Source organism: Peromyscus leucopus, chromosome X (genome assembly GCF_004664715.2).
Source record: "Peromyscus leucopus breed LL Stock chromosome X, UCI_PerLeu_2.1, whole genome shotgun sequence".
In the NCBI taxonomy this organism is placed as follows: Eukaryota; Metazoa; Chordata; class Mammalia; order Rodentia; family Cricetidae; genus Peromyscus; species Peromyscus leucopus.
Genome location: NC_051083.1, coordinates 103,909,656 through 103,934,478, shown reverse-complemented (window position 1 = coordinate 103,934,478; position 24,823 = coordinate 103,909,656). Strand labels below are relative to the sequence as shown.

General features: G+C 42.9%; 1 protein-coding gene across 3 annotated transcripts in view; it reads left to right on the top strand.

Annotated features, from left to right (window-relative positions):
* The window catches only part of CXHXorf56 (chromosome X CXorf56 homolog), a 43,503-nt gene extending 18,996 nt beyond the window's left edge, over positions 1–24,507 (top strand). The window contains exons 2-9 of one of the 3 annotated variants that reach the window (XM_028887306.2): positions 5,159–5,250; positions 5,423–5,567; positions 9,461–9,578; positions 18,442–18,483; positions 20,894–21,032; positions 21,978–22,067; positions 22,682–22,774; positions 24,224–24,507. In XM_028887306.2, the coding sequence (XP_028743139.1) occupies positions 9,484–9,578; positions 18,442–18,483; positions 20,894–21,032; positions 21,978–22,067; positions 22,682–22,774; positions 24,224–24,286 (522 nt within the window). In that variant the 5' untranslated portion in view covers positions 5,159–5,250; positions 5,423–5,567; positions 9,461–9,483 and the 3' untranslated portion in view covers positions 24,287–24,507. Of the gene's footprint in view, positions 1–5,158; positions 5,251–5,422; positions 5,568–9,016; positions 9,237–9,460; positions 9,579–18,441; positions 18,484–20,893; positions 21,033–21,977; positions 22,068–22,681; positions 22,775–24,223 lie in introns of those variants that run through there. The other 2 variants (XM_028887307.2, XM_028887305.2) reach the window with 2 other exon arrangements.
* Positions 24,508–24,823: the final 316 nt, after the last annotated feature.

Below are 24,823 nucleotides of genomic sequence, written 5' to 3'. Positions count from 1 at the left end.
GGTGGAGGAAAGAGGAGAAGTTGAAAGAGAAAAGTGGAGGAAAGAGTTGGCAGAGGAAAACCCATTCTCAAAAGACACAAATGTTAGGGTCACAGTCCTGCAGACACAAGAGACTGCTTACTATTGTGGGCAAAGTAAATAAATAAAGTAAATAAAATAAGTAAAGAAATAAATGGGTCTTGACTCTGAAAATGGACTCTGGGTCCCTTTTCTTTAGGATGAGGGTGCACAATTCAATCCCAACATTTAAACCTGGGGCTGAATAAAATGGTGATGGGAATGAGAGCGTCAGGCAGATAAAATGGACAATTTACAATTTCTCTGGGCACTCACAATTTGTCTCTGGAACCACATTTCCCCTTGGCAATTCAACAAGCCGAGCAGCTAGTATAGAGGAGTCCAAGGTATGAGATTATCCAGCTGCAGGGCCTTGGAAGGACAGAAGATCGGAAGGAAAGGTAACAGTAGGTGCACGTGGTAAAGCTGTGAGCTGCAGGGGAGAGTCACAGGTGGGATAGGGACCTGCAAAAGCAATAACATTTTGAAAGAAGCATTTTTAAAGATCAATCCAAAAATCACTCAGGAGGCAGACAAGATACATGTTTAAGAACAATGGAAATTATGAGAAAGGCAGGTTTGAGTTAAATCCCGGAGAATTTTGAATGCCAAGCTAATGGAATCCTGGGAAGGTGGTTGAGCATGGAGGTGACACCCTTAGAGCTGTGTTAATCAGACTTTGCTCCCAAGAGAGCAGCTTTAGGGCTCTTGTGCCACTGCGGGGGAGAGATACCAGACCAGGCAACCCCACCTCCCAGGGGCCATTTACCATGGAACCTACTGTGGCTTCAAAGTCGGCAACAGACTCTCTCTCCCATTAAGTCCTGCTCGCATTTTGAATCTCTCTCTCTCCCCCTCTCCCTCTCTCTCTCTCATTCAGAGAGCCCAGCCTTCTATAGCCACCAGAGAAAAGGAAGGGGTGAATAAAGAGCACTTGGCAAGAGATTGAATGTGGTGGCAAGAAGTCAAAAGTGCCTGAAGCTTTAAGCCCCAAGATAAGTGGAGATTTGAAGTGGCCATTAACAGAATTAGGTATAAAGGGTGAAAGACACGTTTGGGAGAGGAAATTTTAAGTGGGACTTTCTGAGCTCCTGGGACTGATGAGACATCCATGTGAAGATGTCCAGAAATCATCAGATACACAGGAAAATTTGTTTTTAGTACAGGAGGTAGGAAGCACATACCAACAGTAATGATTTTGCTAGGTGCTTAACAACAAGTACCTTCATGGCAGACAATTGTTATCTCCCATTAACTCCAACATACCGGTTAAAGCAAGTGTCCATCACAGCATTGTATTATGGCTGTGGTGGGAAAAGGTTACAAAATGAAGTTTCAAAAACTCCTTTCCCCTTATCTAGGAACTTGAAGTCTTCTACTTCACACATATGAAATCAGCACAAGCAAGACCGGCAAAAACCAAGAGCATGTGCTCTCTGTCATTCCAATTGGTTACTGTTAGCCAAGTCCAGTGCCTTGTGGTTGTAGGGCTGAGGCCCTGTTTCATTATTGACTGCCAAACTGGGAGCACTCCCCATTCTTGGCTATGGGACCTGCTCTCTGTTCAGTCACACATGGAGTGTTTCTCTCTCCTTTGCTTCTTCTCACATTTTGAACATTTTTCTTCAAGGAGAACCCCGTGTACTTTCTCTAGTTTATCCGATTAGATCACACCGGACCTTGATAATCTCTAGATCTAAAAAAAAAAATCTTCTGACTCCAGCTTGTCTTCACTCTTTTCAGAGGACTGGAGTATTAGAGCTCAGTAGTTGAGTACTTGCCTAACATGTTTGAGACTCCGTGTCCCATCCCCAGTACCTAAATAAATAAATAAATAAAATTTGTTCAATTGCTTCCCTGTAGAATCTAGATTAAATGTTTGGCTTAACAGCCAAACAAAGATATGTGGGTACCACAAGGACCAAGAGTCTTTGTAAAGGGTGGCATTATACAACCCTACCTTCCACAGCAAGAGTGGGATCTCTAGGAGGCGCGTGGGAATCCCTCCATGTTGAGAAATGCACCGATGACGGACCATTAGTCTACTGGGGTCAAGACAAGCTTCCTAAAACAAGCCCACTTCAGTTTTGTTGGAAAAGAGACAACATCCCAACAGTTTATATGAGGACGCCAACATGAACAAGTGCATGGAGCGAAACTGTATTCTGGAGAAGTGGGCAGGCGGGCTCAGTCAGAAAAGGAGGTTCATGTGTTCCATGCCGTGTTGTTTGAGGCAGGAAGTGAGACAAGGTCTTTCTATAGGCTGGGTTGTCCTTGAAATCACTATGTTACATAGCCCTGGCTGCTGTCAGACTCATGGCAGTCTTTGTGTTTTAACCTCTTGGGTGCTAAGATTGCAGGTGTGAACCGTCATACCCAGCGTGGGAGAGGTTCTTCACAGAGAAGTAATGAAACCTCAGCTTGGAAAATTGAGAGGTTTTTTTTTTTAACAAAGTTGACTAAATGTCCTTAAATGCAAGGATGGGGGATTTGGACTCCATAGGCAGCTTTTGTGAGAGTTTGAGTACAAGAGAGGAAGAGGTACAGAATAGACTATTGAGAAGCACCATGCAAGCTGGGCATGGTGAAAAATGACCGTGAATGTAGCACTGGGGAGGCTGAAGCAGGAGGAGTGCAAGTTCAAAGCCAGCCTGGGTTACATAGTGGGATCTGGAAGAAGAGAGGGAAGGGGGCCAGGGGCAAGGGGAAGGAGACAGCGAAAGAGCAAGGGAGCTCTCCTGGGGGTGTCCATGAAATGGTTAATTTATTGACTGGATATCTGTCTGAAAGTAATTTCAAGATACAGTAAACATGTTTAAGTTTCCTGTGGGCTTGTCTATTTTTTTTAAAGTTCCTTCTCTTTCTTTCTTGGACTATATAATCAAGATAACTCAAGGATTCAAAGCAAAGCAGTTTAGTTTGCAAGACCAAGACACCTGTCTGAGAATAGTGTCCTAAGACTGAGGAATGGGATTGCATGCTGGGGACACTGTGTCCCCAACACTCTTCATCAAAGCAAGTTGTCATACCAAGCAGCAGCAACACAGTTGTTTTCCACAGATGATTATCAGGCTAGAACATATTACCTGCAGCACAGTTAGCCAAGCATTGTCTCACCCCCATCTCACTTTGGCATCCTGAAGAAATGCCCTCTTCACAGCCAAGGACTCCATGCTGTCTGAGAGCAGAGGGCCATTCACTCACTCTCCTGGATGGAACCACTGTCTTTGATCAGAGATGGGAATTGAATGTTTCTCATTTGCCCTGCCTGCCGCAGTTGTACAGCTTAGCAGCTGAACTTTCTTAGAGCTCAGGGCTAAGACTGAAAGTTTTCTGAATGAGAAGCAGCACCCTCCACATCTGTTAAAGAACACCCAATGGTTTTTTAAAATTATTTTTTGCTATAGACTTGATAAATGATTCTTTTTATGTTTGTGTCTTCAATTTTTTTTAACATTTACTCAGGGTGTGTGTGTGTGTGTGTGTGTGTGTGTGTGTGTGTGTGTGTGTGTGCAGGAGCATGGCTGAGATGTGTTGGAAGTGAGGGGTATTTGGATATGTGTGTGAAATTCTCAAAGAATAAATAAAAATATTATTTAACTGTTTTTAAAAGGTTTGCATTCTTATATAAATTTGCAGCAAATATATTTCGCAAGCTCAGATTTCAGTTCCAACAGCATTTTCTATTCAAACTTGTACTGAAAGTTACTAATCTGCAATGCAGGGACATGCTGCAAGGTAAATGTCTTTGATTCCCCGCACTGAAGCAAAAGAATGAACACAAGAGTATGAATGAGAGCTGGGGAGATAGCTTAGTGGTTGCAGAGGCCCCAGGGTTCAATTCCCAACACCCACAAGGCAATTCACAACCTTCAGAGGTCGTCTGACGCCCTCTTCTGGCCTCCATGGGCACTGCACACATGTGGTGCACAGACATACATGCAGGCAAAACACTTATACACATACTATTTTTTAAACTGTTTAAACTAATAGAATTGCTTAAATGCCTTCTTGGGGATTAATATGCTTAATTAAAATAATATCCTGTGGACTGATACAGAGATATGGTATTATTTATCTTTGTGAAAAAATTTCAAAGATCAAATGCACAAATCTTATTACAGATAAATATCTGCAGCTGAATTTACTGATCAGAAATACTCACTTTGAAACCTAACTATGAGAAATATCATTTTTATATAAAAGTATGCCATCTTTCTACTTAGTAGACTTGCATTACTAAATCTGTATATTAAAGGAATAATGTTATATTTTGAAATTTTTCAATAAAGTGCTTACATAAATAAATTTTCTCTTATATAAATTCCTAGGCTATGTTCTTGATTTTGCCTTTTGCCCCTCCAACCCTAAGGGATTCATTCTCTATTTTTTTTATAGAATACATTTGCTAACTCCAGCACTAGACTAAGCCACATGAGGAGTGAGAACACTTGTAATTGATTACTATAGCACAGTTCCTAACACTGAACAGATGCTCAACAAGTATTGAATAGTATGGAATGAAAGGAATGATATTGGTCTAAGATCTAAGGATCAAATACTGTGATTCTCGGGCTGAAGAGATGGCTCAGCTGTTAAAGGCTGGGCTCACAAACAAAAATGTAAAGGGCTATGATTCTCTAAGACGTTCATTAATATTTCCCTTATACTTGGGGCTAGATATGTAACTCAGCAGGAGAGTACTTTCCTAACATGCACAAAGCCCCGGGTTCAATTCCTTAGCAACCCAACAAAACAGGAAGAATTGTCTTGATTTGTCTGTGGTGCTTACCGTATTTCCAGCACTGGGGGGAGGCTGAACCGGAGGAGCTGTGAGTACAAAGCTAGCTTGAGCTAGACGGGGAGCCTGCAGCCAAGCCTGACAATCTGAGTTATAGTCGTGGGACCTACCTGGAAAAACGCGTGCGCGTGACAGGCACACACACACACACACACACACACACACACACACACACACCATACATACCATACACTAAAATAAATAAATATTTTAAAAAAAATTTTTAAAATTGGAAAGTGCGGTCATAGATCCAAGGCTCCTGTCTAATTGCATTCTGCATATTTATGTTTCTGCCCATAGAGTAAAGCTTCTGTCAACTTTGTTGGGTGAAGCTTCTTTTTGCAGTGGGAAGTGATTACTGCAGAGACTCATACATGCTCAAAATGCTGAAGGTAAGAGTCTTAATGTTGGCGGCTCAGTCCTAAATGGGACATCTAAAACACCCACTTCAGAACCAAACATCCCAAAAGAGAGGGTAAGAATGTAAGAGTTGAAGGAAGGGTTGGGGGTGATTGGCATGCTATTTTCTGGGCATGATTTAGCATTCTTTTGAACTCCTGGCAGCTGTGATTACTGGCACAAGATTGGACCCCTCACCATCCTGTCCTGGAGGGAGAAGGGACTCATGAGACCTCACCCTTTCTTGAGGAGACATCAACAGTTCATGGTTGCTGAAAGAGAGATCTTTTTTTCAGTGGTGTAGCCACTGGTGAGTTGCTCATACTCTTGTAAATAACCTCTCATGTACACTCCTGTAAGTAACTCTGGAAACAGGGAGCGGACAATGTCCATTGATGTTTTGCCTGCATTTATACCTGTGCACCATGAGTGTGCCTAGTGCCCTTGGAAGCCAGAGAGGGTTTTCAATCTCCTAGGACTGGAGTTACTGATAGTCATGAGCTACCATGTGGGTTCTAGGAATCAAACCCAGGTCATCTGGAAGAGCAGCCAGTGCTCTTAACCACTTACCCATCTCATTGCACACACACACACACACACACACACACATCAATAAGCTTGTAAAAAGAAGAGTCTTATATTTTATAATACATCTTCACTGAAGGGCTGGTAAACTGCTTTTAAAATTCCAGTTGGTATATATCTTGTGTTCCTCTAGTCACAAACTCCTGCAGTCTTCAGTGGAGTCTCTCCTTAAAACAAAACATTTCAGTGCTGATACTTGGATTATTGAAGTTACTCAATGTGAATTGACTTGATGTGTTTATTCTAAGTTTCCCCAGGCATCTATCCTCCAGAAAGAGAATGTTGGGAGACTTTCTGGGTTGGAGAAGGGAGGATGAAAGATGGCCCCTCACACATAGGACAAACAAGACCAGCAAGATTCCTCTAATAACAAATCATTTACATGATTAAGGCTTAGTATCCAAAACATATTAAGAACTCTGGGCTCAATGATAGAATCCTTGCACCAAATTCATGAGGACCTGGGTTCGATCTCCAGCACTGCCAAAACTCTTACAAGTCAATAATAAATTGACTAATTAAAAGTGGGCAAAGTATGTGAGCTGACATTTATCCAAAGAAGATATATAAGTGACCAATAGGCATATGAAAAAAATGCTCAACATCATTAGTTATCAGGAAAATACAAATCAAAACCACAATGAAACACCATTTCATACCCACCAGGATGGCTATAATATAAAAGTCTGACAATGGGGGCTAGACAGACAGATAAGCTGTTAAGAGTACTTATTGCTCTTGCCAAGGGCCCCAGTTTGATCCCCAACATCCGTATCAGGCAGTTCACAACTCCTGGTAACTCCAGCTGCAGAGCAGGGCATCTGAGGCACCCTTCTGGCTTTCACAGGCATCCATACATGTGTGCACATACACATAAATAAATAATCAAACTAAATGACAGAAAATAATTATTGGCAAGGTTGGAGAGAAATAAGAATCCTTGAACACTACCGATAGGAATGTAAAATTGTGTGCTGCCTTGAAAAACTCTGGTAGGTTCTCAAAAGATTAAATACAGACTTGCACCTGATCTAGCCATTTTGCTACTAGGTATATAACCAAAAGAATTGAAAATGGCCATCCTGATTATGACCTGTACACACATGAACATTGTAACTTGTTTGTAAATGTCTATTGCAGCATTATCTATACTAGCCCAAAAGTGGAGACAAGGCAAATGACAACCAGTAATGCTCAGATAAACAATCAATAAAATACTATTCAACCATGAAAAGGAATCACCTTCTATAATATGGAAAGGATTCAGACAATGACTAATAATAGGTATGAGATTTCCTTTTGAAATGATAAATATGTTCTGGAATTAGACAATGGTATAGGTTCCACAACTTTGACTAAACTTACCAAATTGATTTTTTTTTTCTGAGACAGGGTTTCACTGTGCAGACTTGGTTGGCCTGAAACTCGGCAAGGTCCGCCTGCCTTTGCCTTTTGAGTATAGGGGTTGAAGACCTGCAATCATGCCTGCCTATTAATACACTTTCAAAAAATGAATTATATATTATTTGAATTTAGTCTTTTAAACTATTTATTTATTCTCTCTCTCTTTCTGTGTGTGTGTGTGCACATGCGCACACACCACAAGTCAAATGACAACTTGAGAGAGATTGTTCTTGCCTTCCATCATGTGGGTGTTGGAGGTGAAATTTAGGCCACCAGGCTTGGTGGCAAGCACTTTTATTCACTGGGCTTCCTCAGTGCCCAAGTTGAATCGTATCTTTATTAAAAATGAATTTAAGTTGCATCTTTTTTAATAAAGAAGTTTCATCTGGTCACAGTGATACAGGCTTGCAGTCTCAGCACACAGGAGACAGAGAGAAGGGGATTATAAATTGCAGGTCACCCTGTACTAGATAATGAAACCCTGCATTAGAAAGAAAAAGAAAGGAAGGAAGAAGGAAGAAGAGAGGGAAGGAAGGAAGGAAGGAAGGAAGGAAGGAAGGAAGGAAGGAAGGAAGGAAGGAAAAAGAAAGAAAGGAAGGGAGGGAGGGAAGGATGGAGGGAGGAAGAGAGAGAAAGAGAGGGAGGGAGGGAAGGAGGGAGGGAAGAAGATAGGAAGGAAGGAAGGAAGGAAGGAAGGAAGGAAGGAAGGAAGGAAGGAAGGAAGGAGGGAAGAGGTGGAGAGATAGCTGAGCAGTTTACAAGTGCTAGCTGCTCTTCCAGAGGACTCTGGTTCTATTGGACCCACATGGCAACTCACAACCTTCTGTAATGCCAGTTCCAGAAGATCCAAAGCCGCCTTCTGGCCTCTGTGGATACCAGGCACGAACAGGGTGCATAGACATATATGCAGGCAAAACACTGGTACACATAAAATAAAAATATATAAATTAAAAAAAAAGTAAATTGAAGAAATAGGGCTGAAGGATAGCTCAGTGATAGAATGCTTGTGTAGTAAGTGCGACATCCTATATTTAATCCCCACTACGGAAAAAACAAAAAGTTTCTACTTTATTTTTTAAAGATTTATTTATTTATTTACTTATTTACTTATTTATTTTTTATGTATACAGTGTTCTGCCTGCATGTTTGACTGAATGCCAGAAGAGGGGACCAGATCTCATTATAGATGGTTGTGAGCCACCATGTGGGTGCTGAGAATTAAACTCAGGGCTTTTGGAAGAGCAGCCAGTGCTCTTAACCTCTGAGCCATCTCTCCAGCCCCAAGTTTCTACTTCATTATTACTCATTTATTAGGCACTGAATACTGCCAATAAGATCAAAATATTTACAGGGACATCGAAAATCTAGGTCATATATATATATGTGTGTCTGTGTGTGTGTGTGTGTGTGTGTGTGTGTGTGTGTATAATGTATAGTCCTTTATTGTGTTGGGTTTTACATAAATTCATGAATATTTATGAACCAGAGAGATGGCTCAGTAGTTAAAAGTGTTTGCCGCTAAACCTGAGGACCTGAGTTGCATCTTTTGAGATCCACAAAGTGGAAAGAAAGAATAGAATCCAGAAAGTTGTTCTCTGACTTCAACACACACACACACACACACGCACGCACGCACGCACGCACACACACACACACACACACACTAGCGCACTAATAAATAAAAAGCACTCTACCCTCTACCCCCGCCTCCCCCCGCATCGTAGCGAGATGGGACGTTCCGGAAGTTAATCAGGCCGGTACCAACACGTGACCAGGGTGGAGAGCCGGTCCTGCACGTGCGTCTATGACGCCATCTCGGCGCGACTCTTCATTTCCTTGGACTTTTCTGACTGCTCTGCCTTAGCTATGCCGAAAGTCGTGTCCCGGTCGGTGGTTTGCTCCGACACCCGGGACCGCGAGGAATATGATGACGGCGAGAAGCCCCTCCATGTTTACTACTGTTTGTGCGGCCAGATGGTCCTGGTGCTGGGTGAGTGGCTGAAAACGGCGGCTGCAGCCAGATGCCCGGCTTTTTTTTTTTTTTAAAGACAAGATCTCATTAAGTTGCTCAGGCAGAACTTGAATTCATGATGTAACTTAGACTAGCCTTGAACTTGCCGGTGATCCTCCTGCATTACAGGCGTGCACCACCACTCTAGGCTCAGGATATTTTTCAGTGATTCTAAGCGACGAAATCTTTCTTCATTCCTTTAGATTGTCAGTTAGAGAAATTGCCCATGAGACCCCGGGACCGGTCTCGCGTGATTGATGCTGCCAAACATGCTCATAAGTTTTGTAACACAGAAGATGAGGAGACTACCTATCTTCGGAGGTAAGGGCTTGATGCTCTGTTTAGTTCGCTGCTGTGTTGAGGTCTGTTTCTGAAGAATGTAAATTATTCTGTGTAGTGGTTGAGCAGCTCACATAGGTAGGCCTGATACTTTGCTAGTATTCTAACTTAAGTTAATGCAGCAAATTCTTTATTGTACTTTGTTGAAATGGTACTTTGAGAAATGTACTTTGAGAAATGGTTTCTCTTGGCATTTGATAGCTGTGATGGTTCAGTTACAGGTTTGAATGAGTTCGCACAACATGCAACTTTTGATGTTGTTATTGGTATTATTTGCAGGGCTGGGGAAAGAACCAAGGGCCTTGGTCTTGCTGGGTGAGCACTCTCCTGGAGTTACATTCCCCCGTCTATAATCTTATGCATGCCATGTGCTAGGTACTGAGCTAGGTACCAAATCTGTGAATGAATAAGGCACAGTTGTTATTAAAGAAGTCAGTGAGGAAACTGACTTAATTGTGATAGAAAGAAATGCTGGTGCTGTGAACAAAGGTGCCTGTGTTGTGGTCAGGAAAGGCTCTGAAAGAAGTGGAATTTTTGCTTGGCTTGAACTAGGACTTTGCCAGTTTTTGGAGGACGATGAGGAACAGTCCAGGTAGAATGAATCTGGGAGCATTAAGAGCATCAAGCATGATGTGCTTGGGAAATTGCAATAGCCTTTTGTGGCCAGAGCATGGGTTACTGTTTTGCAGAAAAAGCTTCGTGCATACTGTGGTGAGGACAGTGAAATGCTTTATTTGAAGGAAGTAAAAAGCTATTTCTTTGTATTTGTGTTTGTGTATGTGTTGGATGTTTTGTGTGTGTGTGTGTGTGTGTGTGTGTGTGTGTGTGTGTGCATGCTTGTGGAGGCCAGAGGATAACCTTGAGTGCCTTCCACTTTTTTTTTTTTAAAGAAAGTGTCTCTCTTACCGGCCTAGAACTTGCTAAGTAGTCTAGGTTGGCTCGCCAGTGAGCCCGATAGAACTGCCTGACTCTTACTTCTCCAGTGCTGGCATTACAAAGGCACCACCATACCTAGCATGTAGTTAGGTTCCAGGGAATCAAACTCAGATCCTCCTGCTTGCTTGCAAGGCAGGTGCTTTACAGACTGTGATCTGTCTCCTCAGCCTTATTTCCATTTTTAAAGATTTATTTTTATTTTTGAGAGAGAGAGAGAGAGAGAGAGAGAGAGAGAGAGAGAGAGAGAGAGAGAGAGAGAGAGAGAATGAATGTGCATGTGAGTGCAGGTGCCGGTAGAGGTGAGGAGAAGATGTTTGATCCCCTGGAGCTGGAGTTGCAGGTGGTGTGTCAGCCACCTAAATGTTGGCCTTGGGAACCAAACTTGAGTCTTCTGCAAGAGCATCATACTCTTAATCACTGAGCCATCTCTCTAGCCTCCTTAGTTCTATTTTGTTTTTGTTTTTTGAGACAGGGTTTCTCTGTGTAGCTTTGCGCCTTTCCTGGGACTCACTTTGTAGCCCAGGCTGGCCTCAAACTCACAGAGATCCACCTGGCTCTGCCAACCGAGTGCTGGGATTAAAGGCGTGCGCTGCCGCCGCCACCACCACCGCCCGGCTTCTTAGTTCCATTTTATAAGGAGGGAGTTACATATGTGTGTTTTTAAATTGAGGAATCCTTGGTGTATATGGGTAATTAAAAATGGGGGAGGTCACAGCCGGGTGGTAGTGGCTCACGCCTTTAATCCCAGCACTCGGGAGGCAGAGGCAGGCGGATCTCTCTGAGTTCGAGGCCAGTGAGTTCCAGGAAAGGTGCAAAGCTACACAGAGAAACCCTGTCTCAAACAAACAAATAAATAAATAAAAATGGGGGAGGATAAAGTTACATTGAATGTGTGGAGCAAGGCATAAGGCTGATAACTCAGTTGGTAGAGTACTTGCAGTCCTTGGTACTGCACATAACAGGGATAGTAGTGCACACTTGTAATCTCAGCTCTAGGAGGTAGGGGCAGGAGGATTAGAAGTTCAAGGTCATCCTCAGCTATGTATAGCCTAGGCTTACATGAGACCCTTTACATACATACATACATACATACATACATACATACATACATACATACAAGAGAAAGCAGATGGGAGAGAAAGAAAGAAGACTGAGATTTACAAAGAATTGGACAGAACCAGGAGAACCTAATAATGCAGAGTTTTAAGAAAGGAAAGAGGGGCTGGAGTGATGTTTCTGCAGTAAGAGTACTGGCTACTCTTCCAGAGGACCCAGGTTCAATTTCCACAACCATCTGTAACTCCAATTCCAGAGGATCTGATGCCCTCTTCTTCAGATATGCATGCAGGTAAAGCACTAATATGCATACACATTTTTAAAAAGGAAAGAATTCCAAGGTGTATATAAAAGGTAAGAGTGGTCACCTCCAGGCACCCAATACCACAGGAAATCCACTCATTTATTATAAAGTCCACTCATTTATTCAGCAAATATTTCATTTTCTGAGCTCCTGTTGTATGCTGGGCACTTGACACTTGGAATCCACTGGTATATTAGCATGCTAAAGCTGCTATAGAAATATACCACAACCTGGGTAACTTTAAGCAATCAAAATTAATAGGTAACATTGTACAATATTATTTTAAGATGTGTTACATTTGTTTATGCTGTGGACATTTGTTTAATGATGCACAGGTGTGATGTGTTGCATTGTTTTATGTTGCATTTGTTTAACTGTGAAGCTGTGTTACTGTGCCTGTCTAAAACATCTGATGGTCTAATAAAGAGGTGAACAGCCAATAGTGAGGCAGGAGAAAGGATAGGCAGGGCTGGCAGGCAGAGAATAAATAGGAGGAGAAATCTGAGAGGAGAAAGAAGGAAGAGCAAGAGGGATCAAGGAGGAGGAGGACATCAGGAGCCAGCCACCCAGCTACCCAGCCAGCCATGGAGTAAGATTGAAAGGAAGATATACAGAAATAGAGAAAGGAAAAAGCCCAGAGGCAAAAGGTAGATGGAACAATTTAAGAAAAGTTGGTTAGAAACAACCCAAGCTAAGGCCGGGCATTTATAAGTAATAAAAGTCTCTCTCTGTGTGTTTATTTGGGAGCTGGGTGGCGGGCCGCAAAAGAGCCCAAAGAGTCAAAACAAACAACAGCAAGGTTCAGATTTGGAGGCTGACGTTTGAAAGTTGTCAGCAGAGCTATGCTCTTGCTGACTTATCCCTTCCCACCTATCATCGTGCGTGTGTGTGTGTGTGTGTGTGTGTGTGTGTGTGTGTGTGTGTAAGTGTAACAGAGAGAGAGACTAGGCTGGCCTGGAGCTCACTATGTAAAACAGGCTGGCCTGGAACTCATAGAGATCTGTCTGCTCTTGGTTCCCAAGTTCTGGGATTAAAACTATGTGCTACCAGGCCTGGCATTTTTTGTTTGTTTCTTTTAATTTTAATTTTTTCCATTATTTTTGTGGGGTAGAGGGTGGGGCCTGGGTGGAGCTGCCATGGCCTGCCTGTGGAGGTTCGAGGACAGCTTTGGATAGTTTTCTTCTTCTACCACATGGGTCCCAGGGATAGAACTTGGGTCATCAAGTTTGGTGGCAGATGCCTTACTCTCTGAGCCATCTCTTACTCTCTTCTGGATTTTTCCCCCAACAATCCTTAGTGTTCCTTAGCTTATCAATGCATCACTCCATGTATGATACTCCTGTATCATGTGGGGTTTTCTGTGTCTTCTCATTTTTATAAGTTTTATTTTCTGTATGTGAGTGTTTTGCCTGTTTGTGTATCATTTGTGTGCCTGGTGTATATAGAGGCCAGAACAGGAATCCCTTGGAACTGGAGTTACAGATGATTGTGAGCTACCATGTGGGTGCTGGGAATTGAACCCTAGCCTCTGGAGGAGCAACCAGTGCTCTTAGCCGTCTCTCTAACCTCTCTTCTCTTATTTTAACTTTTTGTTTATTTTTGTTTGTTTCGACGGTCTCTCTTGTAGCACAGGCTTTGAATGGGGTACTTAGTGGAAAATGACCTTCATTCCTGAGCCTCCTGCTTGTACCTCCAATGTGCTCAGATTACATGGGTCACTTTGTCCTTCGTTATATCTTCCCCCATTATTTCGATTACTGGTTTTGAAAATTATCGACTATCTTTAGGATCACTGTAATAATTACATATAATATTTGTAGAGAGTTATGTATATAATAGTATTATATATCAATATGTATTATTCAGTTAGTACAGAAAACAGTTGCCTTAGTTAGGGTTTCTCTTACTGTGAAGAGACACCATGACCACGGCAACTCTTTTAAAGGAAAACATCTCATTGAGGTGGCAGCTTACAGTTTCAGAGGTTCAGTCCATTGTCATCATGGTGAGGAGCATGGCGGCACACAGGCAGACATGGTGCTGGAGAGGAGCTGTTACATGCTGATATGCAGGCAATAGGAAGTAGACTGTCTCACTGGGAGTAGCTTGAGCATAGGAGACCTCAAAGCCCACACCCACAGTGACACACTTCCTCCAACAAGGCCACACCACCTAATAGTCCTATTCCCTATAGGGGCTATTTTCTTTCAAACCACCACAGCAATTTAATACTAGGCTGCAGTCACCTATGACATCATAAAGCTAGTCAAGAAAATTACTGGGTGACCCTATACTGAAGTAGAAACCCTGAAATCCAATCAGCCTTACCTTTAGGATGAGTCAGCCTTAGGACTAGCTTTATTTAGTGGCAAATAGTGCCTTATTTAATGGCAGGGCCTAGGCCAGGGACTTGTAGCCACATCATTGTTAGGATTCAGAATTCCTAGAGCTTACCAACAAGCAAGTCCACTCCCCTTGGACATGGTTCATGTTCTAGTAGTGTGCAGCTTTTCCAAGGGCTTACTCTGTGTTTTTCTGCTGGCCAAGGCAGAATTCTGGTCTTTTCTTAGTGTTCCTCTTTTTCACCAGTTACTGCTGAGCACACAGCCCATGGCCCATCTTTCCCATCTACTTCTTGAGTGAGTTTGGGCAATTTGTGGTATTTTTTTCTCTTTTGTTTTCTGACACAGATTCTCACTATGCAGCCTAGGCTGGCCTTCAACTCAGTCCTGCTTCAACCTCCCCTGTGCTGGGTTTCCAGGCAAGTACCGCCACACCCATTCATGTCATCCTTTTTCATTCTAGGACTTCTGGGTTATCTGACTTACTGGTATACAATTGTTCACAGAATAGCCTGACAGTGATTGATTGATTGATTGATTGAGATGGGGTTTTGTTGTAGATATTGTTCTATATAAATAAAACACTGATGGCCAGTGACCAGGCAGGAAGTAGGTGGGACAAGGAGAGAGGAAAATTCTGGGAAGCGGAAGGCTGAGGGGGAGACACTGTAGCCACAGCCAGGAGGCATGTGAAGACGCCGGTAAGCCACCAGCCACGTGGCAAGGTATAGATTTATAAAAATGGGTTAATTTAAGATAAAAGAACAATTAGCAAGAAGCCTGCCACGGCCATACAGTTTATAAGTGATATAAGCGTCTAAGTGATTATTTTATAAGTGAATTGTGGGACTGCGGGGCTTGGGGAACCTGGAGAGAAGCCCTCCAGCAACAGGGTTTCTCTGTGTAACAGTCCTGGCTGTCTTGGAACTCGCTTTGTAGACCAGGCTAACTTTGAACTCACAGAGATTCACCTGCCTCTGCCTCCCGAGTGCTGGGATTAAAGGTGTGCACCACCGCCTCCCCGTTCTGGCAGTGTTTTTATGTGTATGATATTGGTAGGGAATCCTTGAGTTTTAAGTCCTAATGGTATTAGGCAATAATTCTTTGTATATAGCAATTCCATGAATATACTATGTATACATGGAGTATTTCATTTACATGAAATTCTATTTTCTGTCACCTCTTCATGAAGCTTCTGTGACTCTCTCTAGACAGAGTGCGGTGCCACCTTACCATTACAACTTCCTCCACTTAGGAACTTAACTTCAGAAGCTGGAGAGATGGCTCAGCGGTTAAGAGCGCTGGCTGCTCTTCCAGAGGACCTGAGTTCAATTCCCAGAACCCACATGGCAGCTTACAAATGTCTGTAATTCCAGTTCCAGGGGATCTGACACCTTCACACCAATGCACATAAAATAAAGTTTAAAAAATATTCTTTAGAAAATAAAAAAAAGAACTTAACTTCAGCCAGGCAGTGGTGGCATACACCTTTAATCCCAGCACTTGGGAGGTAGAGGCAGGTGGATCTTGAGTTCAAGGCCAGCCTGGTCTATGGAGGGAGTTCCAGGACAGAGAGACCCTGTCTCCAAAAAAAAAAAAAAAAAAAAACTTCGTTAGCCAGATGTGGTGGCTTACAACTGTTATCCTAGCATGTGGGAGTCTGAAGCAGGAAGGTTGCTTTGAGTTTAAGGCCAGCCTGGGCCACATAGGTAAATTTTAGATCATCCTGGGGGTCTTCAGTAAGATCTTATCTCAGAAAAAGTTTCCTTGATTATCAGTTTAGTTTCGTTACTAAGATGAATTTATTCACTGTTTATTGTACATCTTCTCAGTGTCCAGTCCTTTTAATTTTATGTGTATAGTATTTTGCTTGAATGTATGTTTGTTTACCACATGTGTACATGGAGCCTGCAGAGGCTAAAAGAAGGCATTGGATCCCTGAAGCTGGAGTTACAGACAGTTGTGGACCACCATATGGGTGCTGGGAATTAAACAGAGGTCCTTTGGAAGAGCAGCCAGTGCTCTTAACTGCTGAGCCCTCTCTCCATCCCCCCAAGATATCTCTTTTATTTTGCTCAGAGTCTGCCTGATCTCAGGGAATGGATGATGGAAATCATGGAAAATTAATAAGTAGAAAAATCAGGTAATTATGATTATTAAAAGCCATGTGAATGAAACAAAGGGTTGATAGAGAAAATCACACGAGAACTTCTTAGTGAATGTGTTCAGGGAATAGCCTCTGACTAGGTTCCTTAGGAAGTGGCATCAGCGTAGACAAAAGACCGCCTTAGCAATGTGATGGGCAGAGCGTGGTTTGTAGAGGGAGAAGCATGTGTGTGTAAACGGTCAGCTGTTGGAAAGCACATGTTCTCTTTAAAGAGCTGAAACAGAAGGAGGAGGACTGATTTGGCCATGGAAGTGGAATGTGTATATGGAAGAAGGAGACTATATAAGATGCTGCAGAAACCGGTAGTTATGTTCTTAGGTGGTACCAGGGAAGCCACTTCTGCCTCTGTTCAGAGAGTGATTTGGAGGAAGAAACTAGTGGGAACAGATTCTAGAATAAGTGGTTGGAATTTTTTATTTCAGATAGGAATTCATGTTGAGGAAGTCCTGTCTATGTTATAACATATATGGGCAGAGAACAAGAGAGAGAGAAGTTATGACTATAGAAATGTAGTGACTACAGAAGAGTCTAAAAATTTCACGTTGTAAAACAAAAGAATATCAAAGACAAATGACGAACTGAGAAAGAAACAGTTGCAAGGCCCATTAATAGTGCAAGTCTCCTTAATGTAAAAGAAGATGGTGACTCGAAAGATAGGAGCTAACAGTTCAGAAGGCAGAAAAAAAAGAAATTTGTGACACAAATGGCTGTCATATTGGTGCTAAGATGTATAGCTCCCATTTTAAAAAAGGAAATACAAATTGGCAGATCTCATTTTCTTTTCCCTTTGTTTTGGAATTGAGTCTTGCTATGTTACCCAGTTGGTTCTCAAACTGTGTTCCTCCTTTCCCAGCCTCCTGAGTAGCCATGATTATAGGTACATGCTATGGCACCCTTGAAGATCTAATTTTTCACATGTGAAACTGGCTGGGATGCAGTTAACTAGCATACACTAAAAGTGAGGCAGTAGAGAAACAGAACTCTCAATACATCGATACTAGTATAAACTGGTGCAAGTTCTATAGAGAAGAATTTGGCAGTGTGGTGGTTTGAATGAGAATCGCCTCCCATAGGCTTATAGATTTGAATGATTGGTTCCCAGTTGGTGGACTGTTGGGAAGGATTAGGAGGTTGGAGGAGGTGTGTCACTGGGAGTGGGTTTTGACTAACAGCAGGCCCAGATTATTTATAATACCCAAGCCAATGAAACAGTATGAGATAATTGATAGTGCATTGCTTAGGGGATAATGACAAGAAAATATGTGCATTTTCAGTACTAATACAACTTTGTGGTGTGTGTGTGTTTCGCATGCACATGGGTGCATGGGTGTACATGCAGCGTCTACAGCTGCATGCTAGGGTGTCTTCCTCTGTCACTCTCCATTTTATCCCTTGAGACGGGGTCTCTCACTGAACCAGAGCTTTGCCATTCACCTAGGCTGGCTGGCCAGTGAGCTCTCAGGATTTACATGTCCTGGCTTCCTAATCCTGAAGTTACAGGCATACATAGCCATGGCTGGCTTTTTAGGTGGATGCTGGGGATTCTAACTTGGATCCTTGTTCTGGCAGATCAAGCACTCTTCCTCATTGAGTTAGCTCCCCAGCCCCTGACACAACTTTTGTCTAGCATGTTCTATCCATGGTTGGGGGACTCCACAGATTCAGAAACCATGGATACAAAGGGCTGACTAGATAATTAGCTGCTGCTATATTATTGTGGTTATTATTGTTGATACTACAAGTCCAATCACTGTTTTGACTATTAATATTACTGCCCTTTTCTCTGCTTAGCTAGCATTATTATTAATTGCTCACAACCCTGTTAGTTGCTCAGTACATGCTTGTGAAAGAAGGAATGCATGCTGGAGTTATAAATTTAATATATGCTTAACTAGCCAGTAGATCTATGAAATGAAGAACTTCTGAACTTTTAGCATGAATTATGATAAGTGATGAATGATGGGAAAAATGAGCTAGGAGGTTAATCGGTTATGAGATTTGCTCTTAACTTTTCAATTTTTACTTCCATTTTCTGTGAAGGCCTGAGGGCATTGAACGTCAGTACAGAAAGAAGTGTGCAAAGTAAGTACCAACAGTATGGGTTTTTCTGAGCATAGGTAAGTAAAAGCATAATGTCTTAGGAAAATAGTCTCTCTTTGGACTCGGTAATCTCAAAGGCCTTCAAACCAAATGCTAATATGCTTTCCAAAGACTCTAGTTAAAGTCCATCCATGACCAGCTGATTACAAAAGTAAGGAAACCGGGGCCCTTTTTTCTTTTGAGGCAGGGTCTTGATGTGTAGTTCAGGCCAGCCTTGAGCTTTTGATCCTTTGCCCTAGCCTCCCAAGTCTGGGATTATGGGCATGCACCATGCACCATGCACCAAGCAAAAAAACGTGAGTTTTTAATATAATATAATTTGAAAGATCGAGATGTAATATGTCTGCAATAAAATTTGCCATTTAAATATTCAAGTCAATGAATTTTGAGAGAAAAATACAGTAAAGTAATGCCACCAGTGTCAAGATAGAAAGCATTTGCAAACCGGGCGGTGGTGGCGCACGCCTTTAATCCCAGCACTCGGGAGGCAGAGCCAGGTGGATCTCTGTGAGTTCGAGGCCAGCCTGGGCTACCAAGTGAGCTCCAGGAAAGGCGCAAAACTATGCAGAGAAACCCTGTCTCGAAAAACCAAAAAAAAAAAAAAAGAAAGAAAGAAAGCATTTACAGCAGTCCCATGTCCTTTGCAGCCAGTCTCCTTTCTCCATCCTCCCTGGTAGTCACTCACTACTCCTTGTCACTGTGCTTTCACCTTTCCTAACAATTTGGGGAATTCTATAGTGTTTTCTACCACATACAAGTACATGTCTTCTATAGCTGGTCTAGTTTTCTCTCTTCCCCGCTTCCCTCTCCCCTTCTCTGCCCACCCACCCTCCTGCCCTCCCTCCCTCTCTCCCTCCCTCCTTCACTCTCTCCCTCTCTTCTCTCTCTCTGTCTCTGTCTCTGCCTCTCTCTTCTCTGTCTCTCTCTATCTCTGTCTGTCTCTCTGTCTCTGTCTCTCTCTCTCTCTCTTTCCGTCTGTCTCTCTCTCCCTCTCTCCTGCACATGTACATGGCATACATATAGGAATCAAAGGACAACTTGGAGAAGATTCTCACCTTCCATGTGCGTCTTGGGGGGATCAAACTCAGGTTTTCAGCCTTGGCAACAGGCTCCTTTACCCACTCAGCCATCTCACTGGCCCCATCCCTAGTTTTTCTCAGTTTGATGTTTTAGGGATTCATCCAAGTTGTTATGTGTATCAATCATTTGTTTCTCTTTTTTGCTGAGTATCCCATCCTGTTAGTTCATTTCCTCATTCACAGTACCCTTTAGTTTTGAACATCCCATCGTATCAGTTTGCACACCCATTCACAATGAATTTCAGTTGCTTCCAGTGTAGGCTATTACCAGGAATGTTGCTGTGAGTATTCTAGATACAGTTTATTGTGAACATATATTTTCTTTTGGAGTAGAATTGGCTGAGTCATAATGGAAAATGTGACACAATATAATTTAGTTCCGGGCTTATGTATGAAATGTATTATGTAGACTACAAAGCTAGGAATCTTAAAGGATGTTGTTCAAAGCAAAACTTCCAGCTTTAGACTATTAATAGTAAGAATATTAGTGAGTTCAATTTTTGTTATTGTTGTTTTGAGACAGGGTCTGTCTGTGTAGCCATGGCTGTCCTAGAACTTAGTATGTAGACCAAGCTGGCCTGGAACTCACGGAGATCCACCTGCCTCTGCCTCCATAGTGCTGGGATGAAAGGCCAGCCACTATACTTGGCAGTTCAGTTCAATCTTTATGTGAGGACACTTGTGTCTTGGCTCTCAAAAGACTCAGAGTAGGAGCATTGAAGCAGAGGAAAGTAAGTAGAAGATAGGAAGACATTGGAGTTCCTAGCCATACTGGATTCATGAAGCTGGTTTTTTTTTTTTTAATCATATCTTGTAGGTCTTCTTCTTGTAGGTCAGCCAGAGAAAGTGGCAGTTGTACAGGATTTATTTTGCCAAACATTGTAGTGCCTCCTGTCCACTTTCTCTGATGCTGTGAAATGAAGCAGCAAAGTGGACAGAATGCCCAAACCAGTGTTCAGGCACCTGGGAATAATGGTAGCAGTTTTTGACTACAAAGCCAGTAGTAGTGTGGGCTAGCATTTCCCAAATTTTGTCTAATGTCAGTAATCATGTGGTATGCCAATTAAAAGAGCAGAATCTCAGGCCTCACTTACCCCTATAGTTGCCAAACCAGGATCTTCTGGAAGAGGCCTAGGAACCTGATCAGAAATTTCAACATGCACCCTAATTGATTCTTATCAAGTTTGTTAGGGAAAAGGTAAACATTTCCTGCCCCAAACAAGACTGTTCCCAGAAACCAAGTCTACTTTGCAAGTCATGCTTTGGGGGTGTAGAGTTGGAGGCCTTCCAGAGATTCACTCTGCCATTTGCAGGTGTGGACTGCCGCTCTTCTACCAGTCCCAGCCAAAGAATGCTCCTGTGACCTTCATCGTGGATGGAGCCGTGGTGAAATTTGGCCAAGGCTTTGGGAAAACCAATATATATACCCAGAAGCAGGAGCCTCCTAAGAAGGTAATTATCATCAAAGGGCACAGACTACTTAATATAGCTCCACATTTAGTCCTAAATTTGATTAGTGCTGGGGATCAAACCCAGGACTTGTACATGTTAGTTAGGCAAGCACCACTGAGCTATAGCACTACCTCCTAATTCTTAAAATAAAGGTATAATACCTGAGAGACTTTCCTTATAGATGAGATATTTATTAAGAAAATGCCATTGTTGTGTACATGCAGGTATTATAGAACTGTGACATTTATTATTTACTTTATATACAGTAGTCTTGTAAGGTTAGAAATTGTATAATTTCTATTTTCCTTTTATTCAGTTTTTTCTTTTTAGAGTGGGAACAATTAAATCCTCAATAAATTAGATTGATTTTTAAATATACTTTAAAAAAAATCCTCAGCCGGGCGGTGGTGGCGCACGCCTTTAATCCCAGCACTCGGGAGGCAGAGCCAGGCGGATCGCTGTGAGTTCGAGGCCAGCCTGGGCTACCAAGTGAGCTCCAGGAAAGGCGCAAAACTACACAGAGAAACCCTGTCTCGAAAAGCCAAAAAAAAAAAAACCCTCAAGAGTGTGCTGGAGAGATGGCTCAGCCATTAAAGGATAGGCTCACAAGCAAAAATATGAGTTCGGTTCCCAGCACCCACAGCTGTCTCTCCAGCCATCTTTTGGCAGGTGATGGTGGCACACACCTTTAATCCCAGCACTTGGGAGGAAGGCAGAGGCAGGTGAATCTCTGAGTTCATTGCTAGCCTGGTCTATAAAGTGAGTTCCAGGACAGCCAGGGCTACACAGAGAAACTGTCCCGAAAAAAAAAAAACAGAAACAGACAACCCAAAAGCTCAATAGCAAATGCTTGAAAACACTGAGATGCACACAAATGTGCTTGCATACATAGCTCATGGATCCTTGTGGGGTGAACTTAGCTTGATGCTTCTTCCTCTATTCTAGGTTATGATGACCAAACGGACTAAAGACATGGGCAAGTTCAGCTCTGTTACTGTGTCTACCATTGATGAAGAAGAAGAAGAGATAGAGGCTGTAAGTGCTTCTGCTTTCAGGGAATTAGGATCGGGAGGGAGGAGTAAGGGGCTCCAGGCCAGAGCCTGTGTAGAGCAGGACAGTTGGCAAGCCTGCTTTTGCAGCCCGCTCTGCTAGTAAGAAACTCTGCTATTGGAGTACCTGTTTCCATGAATGGGAGGGACATCTAGCAAATGAGAACAAGGAATTTGGATCCTCTCATCACTTTTGGTTTAAAACTACTGAAGTGGACTCAGACCTGACAGTTCAGGGCCTGCGTGTACTACACACAAGATCCTATCTCCACAACAAACAAATAATAAATAAGATACTTGACTGAATGATTTTCAGTCCCTTCCAGTCTGGCTCTGATGCTTTCAGTCTGTCCTTAGCAGTAACGGCAGTTACTTTTCTGGAATTTCAAGCCAAGTGGTTTTTACGGAGGGGTGTTCTCACATGATCACCATCGTGGAAACCTGAACTCTCCTGGGTTATTGAGCAGATAAAGAGTTGAAAGTGTAGGGAGGCCCGCTGTGTGAGGTCCAGTTTCTGGACTTGAGCAGTGTAACTACTGCTGTCTTGGTTGTAGTTCCTGTTAAATGTGTTGATGTAAAGGTCCTTCATTTTTCCTGTAGAGGGAAGTTGCTGACTCCTATGCACAGAATGCCAAAGTGATTGAAAAACAGCTGGAGCGCAAAGGCATGAGCAAGAGGCGACTGCAAGAGCTGGTGAGTGGCCTGGGGAGGAAGGGCGCAGCCCCCCTGGCTTGAATGTCTTGCTTTGAATAAGATTTGCAGAGGCAGGGGAGCTTTTAAGAAGCTCTCGGAGTTACTAGCATAGTTGGCTGCCAGCTTTCTCACCTAGCCTCTGACTGTGTTGGTAAGCCCAACTCTGCAATACTGAATGGCTTCTGACTGCTAAATTAGAACTCTTGTTTGACAGGCCTGACTGGGGTGATGGTTGAATCTGCTGCTTGTACTCTGTGGTCGGGTTAAGGGCCGGGTTTTCGAGTGCTCTCCAGGGTGGAATGGCATACAGTTGTGCTACCTCAGTATACCCGAATTGGAGCTGTGCTTTGATAATTTCATGAATATTGTGTTACGTATCTTATTCATTCTGATTGTTCTTACCCCACTTTTTTATCTCCCCCCAACTCTTGTTCACTACTACTTTCTTAATTTGTGTTATTAAGATAACAGTATTGGCTTATTTCATTACTTCAGACATTACTGCATTGATGCTTCATCAAAACGTCTATAACATTTTTTTAGGTTAGCATACAAAGTAGTAAGTTTCTTTATGGCATTTCATAAATATGTCTCATTATCTTTGTTTTCATTCTTTCCCTACCCAACAGCCTTCCCATACTCCCTACCCCACCGCCTTACCTCACAGCCTTCCCCTGCTCCCTACCTCACAGCCTTCCCCTGCTCCCTACCTCACAGCCTTCCCATGCTCCCTACCTCACAGCCTTCCCATGCTCCCTACCTCACAGCCTTCCATGCTCCCTACCTCACAGCCTTCCCATGCTCCCTACCTCACAGCCTTCCCATGCTCCCTACCTCACAGCCTTCCCATGCTCCCTACCTCACAGCCTTCCCATGCTCCCTACCTCACAGCCTTCCCTCACAGCCTTCCCATGCTCCCTACCTCACAGCCTTCCCTCACAGCCTTCCCATGCTCCCTACCTCACAGCCTTCCCATGCTCCCTACCCCCTCTGGTTGCTCTCCTTACTTCTTCCACATAGTCTCTCCTCCTCTGCTTTTTATTTTCTTCTTTCTCTCTCTATTTTTTTTTAAAGAAAGGATTAGTCCAGGCTGACCTCAAACTTGCTATGTATTCAGAGCTGGCTTTGAACTCCTGATTCTCTTTCCTCTAGCTCCCTAGTTCTTCGATTACAGATCTACACTGTGCTTTTCCTTCTGCTTTCTTAGCACATTATCCCTCCTTCCCTTTTGTGAGCCTCTTTCTAGATTCGTAACCCACACACACATACACTTTTTTTATGTAGCTTTCATGAGCCAGAGTTTGAAGTTGATGGATAAGGATTCTAAAACCATTGTTGACTTGTACACTGAGCAGTTAAGGGCGAGTGGGACAGTTAGAATAAAGAAGAAATGTTGAGTATTTCATGTGATTGTGATATATCAGGGCATACTTTTTTTTTTCTTCCTAGGCTGAATTGGAAGCCAAGAAAGCAAAAATGAAGGGGACCCTGATCGACAACCAGTTCAAATAATCTGGATCTTTTTGTGTTCAGACTGGAGGCTAGCACTTAGATCAAGACGAAATAGCTTCTTGATTTCATGGTCTAGTTTCTATGTCCCAGGAAAAGATTGTCTGACCATCCCATTGATTTTTCCTACATTTTTCTTCTTTTCTTTCATTGAAGTCCTTAACTCCATTTCACTTGCTTTCTGGGTGGCAGATTGTTTTCAAAATCTTTGTATAAACCGGGCGGTGGTGGTGGTGGTGGTGGTGGTGGTGGTGGTGGTGGTGGTGGTGGTGGTGGTGGTGGTGGTGGTGGTGGTGGTGGTGCACACCTTTAATCCCAGCACTCGGGAGGCAGAGTGAGGCGGATCTCTGTGAGTTTTCGAGGCCAGCCTGGTCTACAGAGTGAGTTCCAGGAAAGGCGCAAAGCTACACAGAGAAGCCCTGTCTCGAAAAACCAAAAAAAAAAAAACTATGTATAAATGAGTTTTCTGTCTTCCTTGTTACATACTGGAGGATGGTCTTGAACTTGTGATCCTCCTGTTTTAGCCTCTCCAGTGCTGTA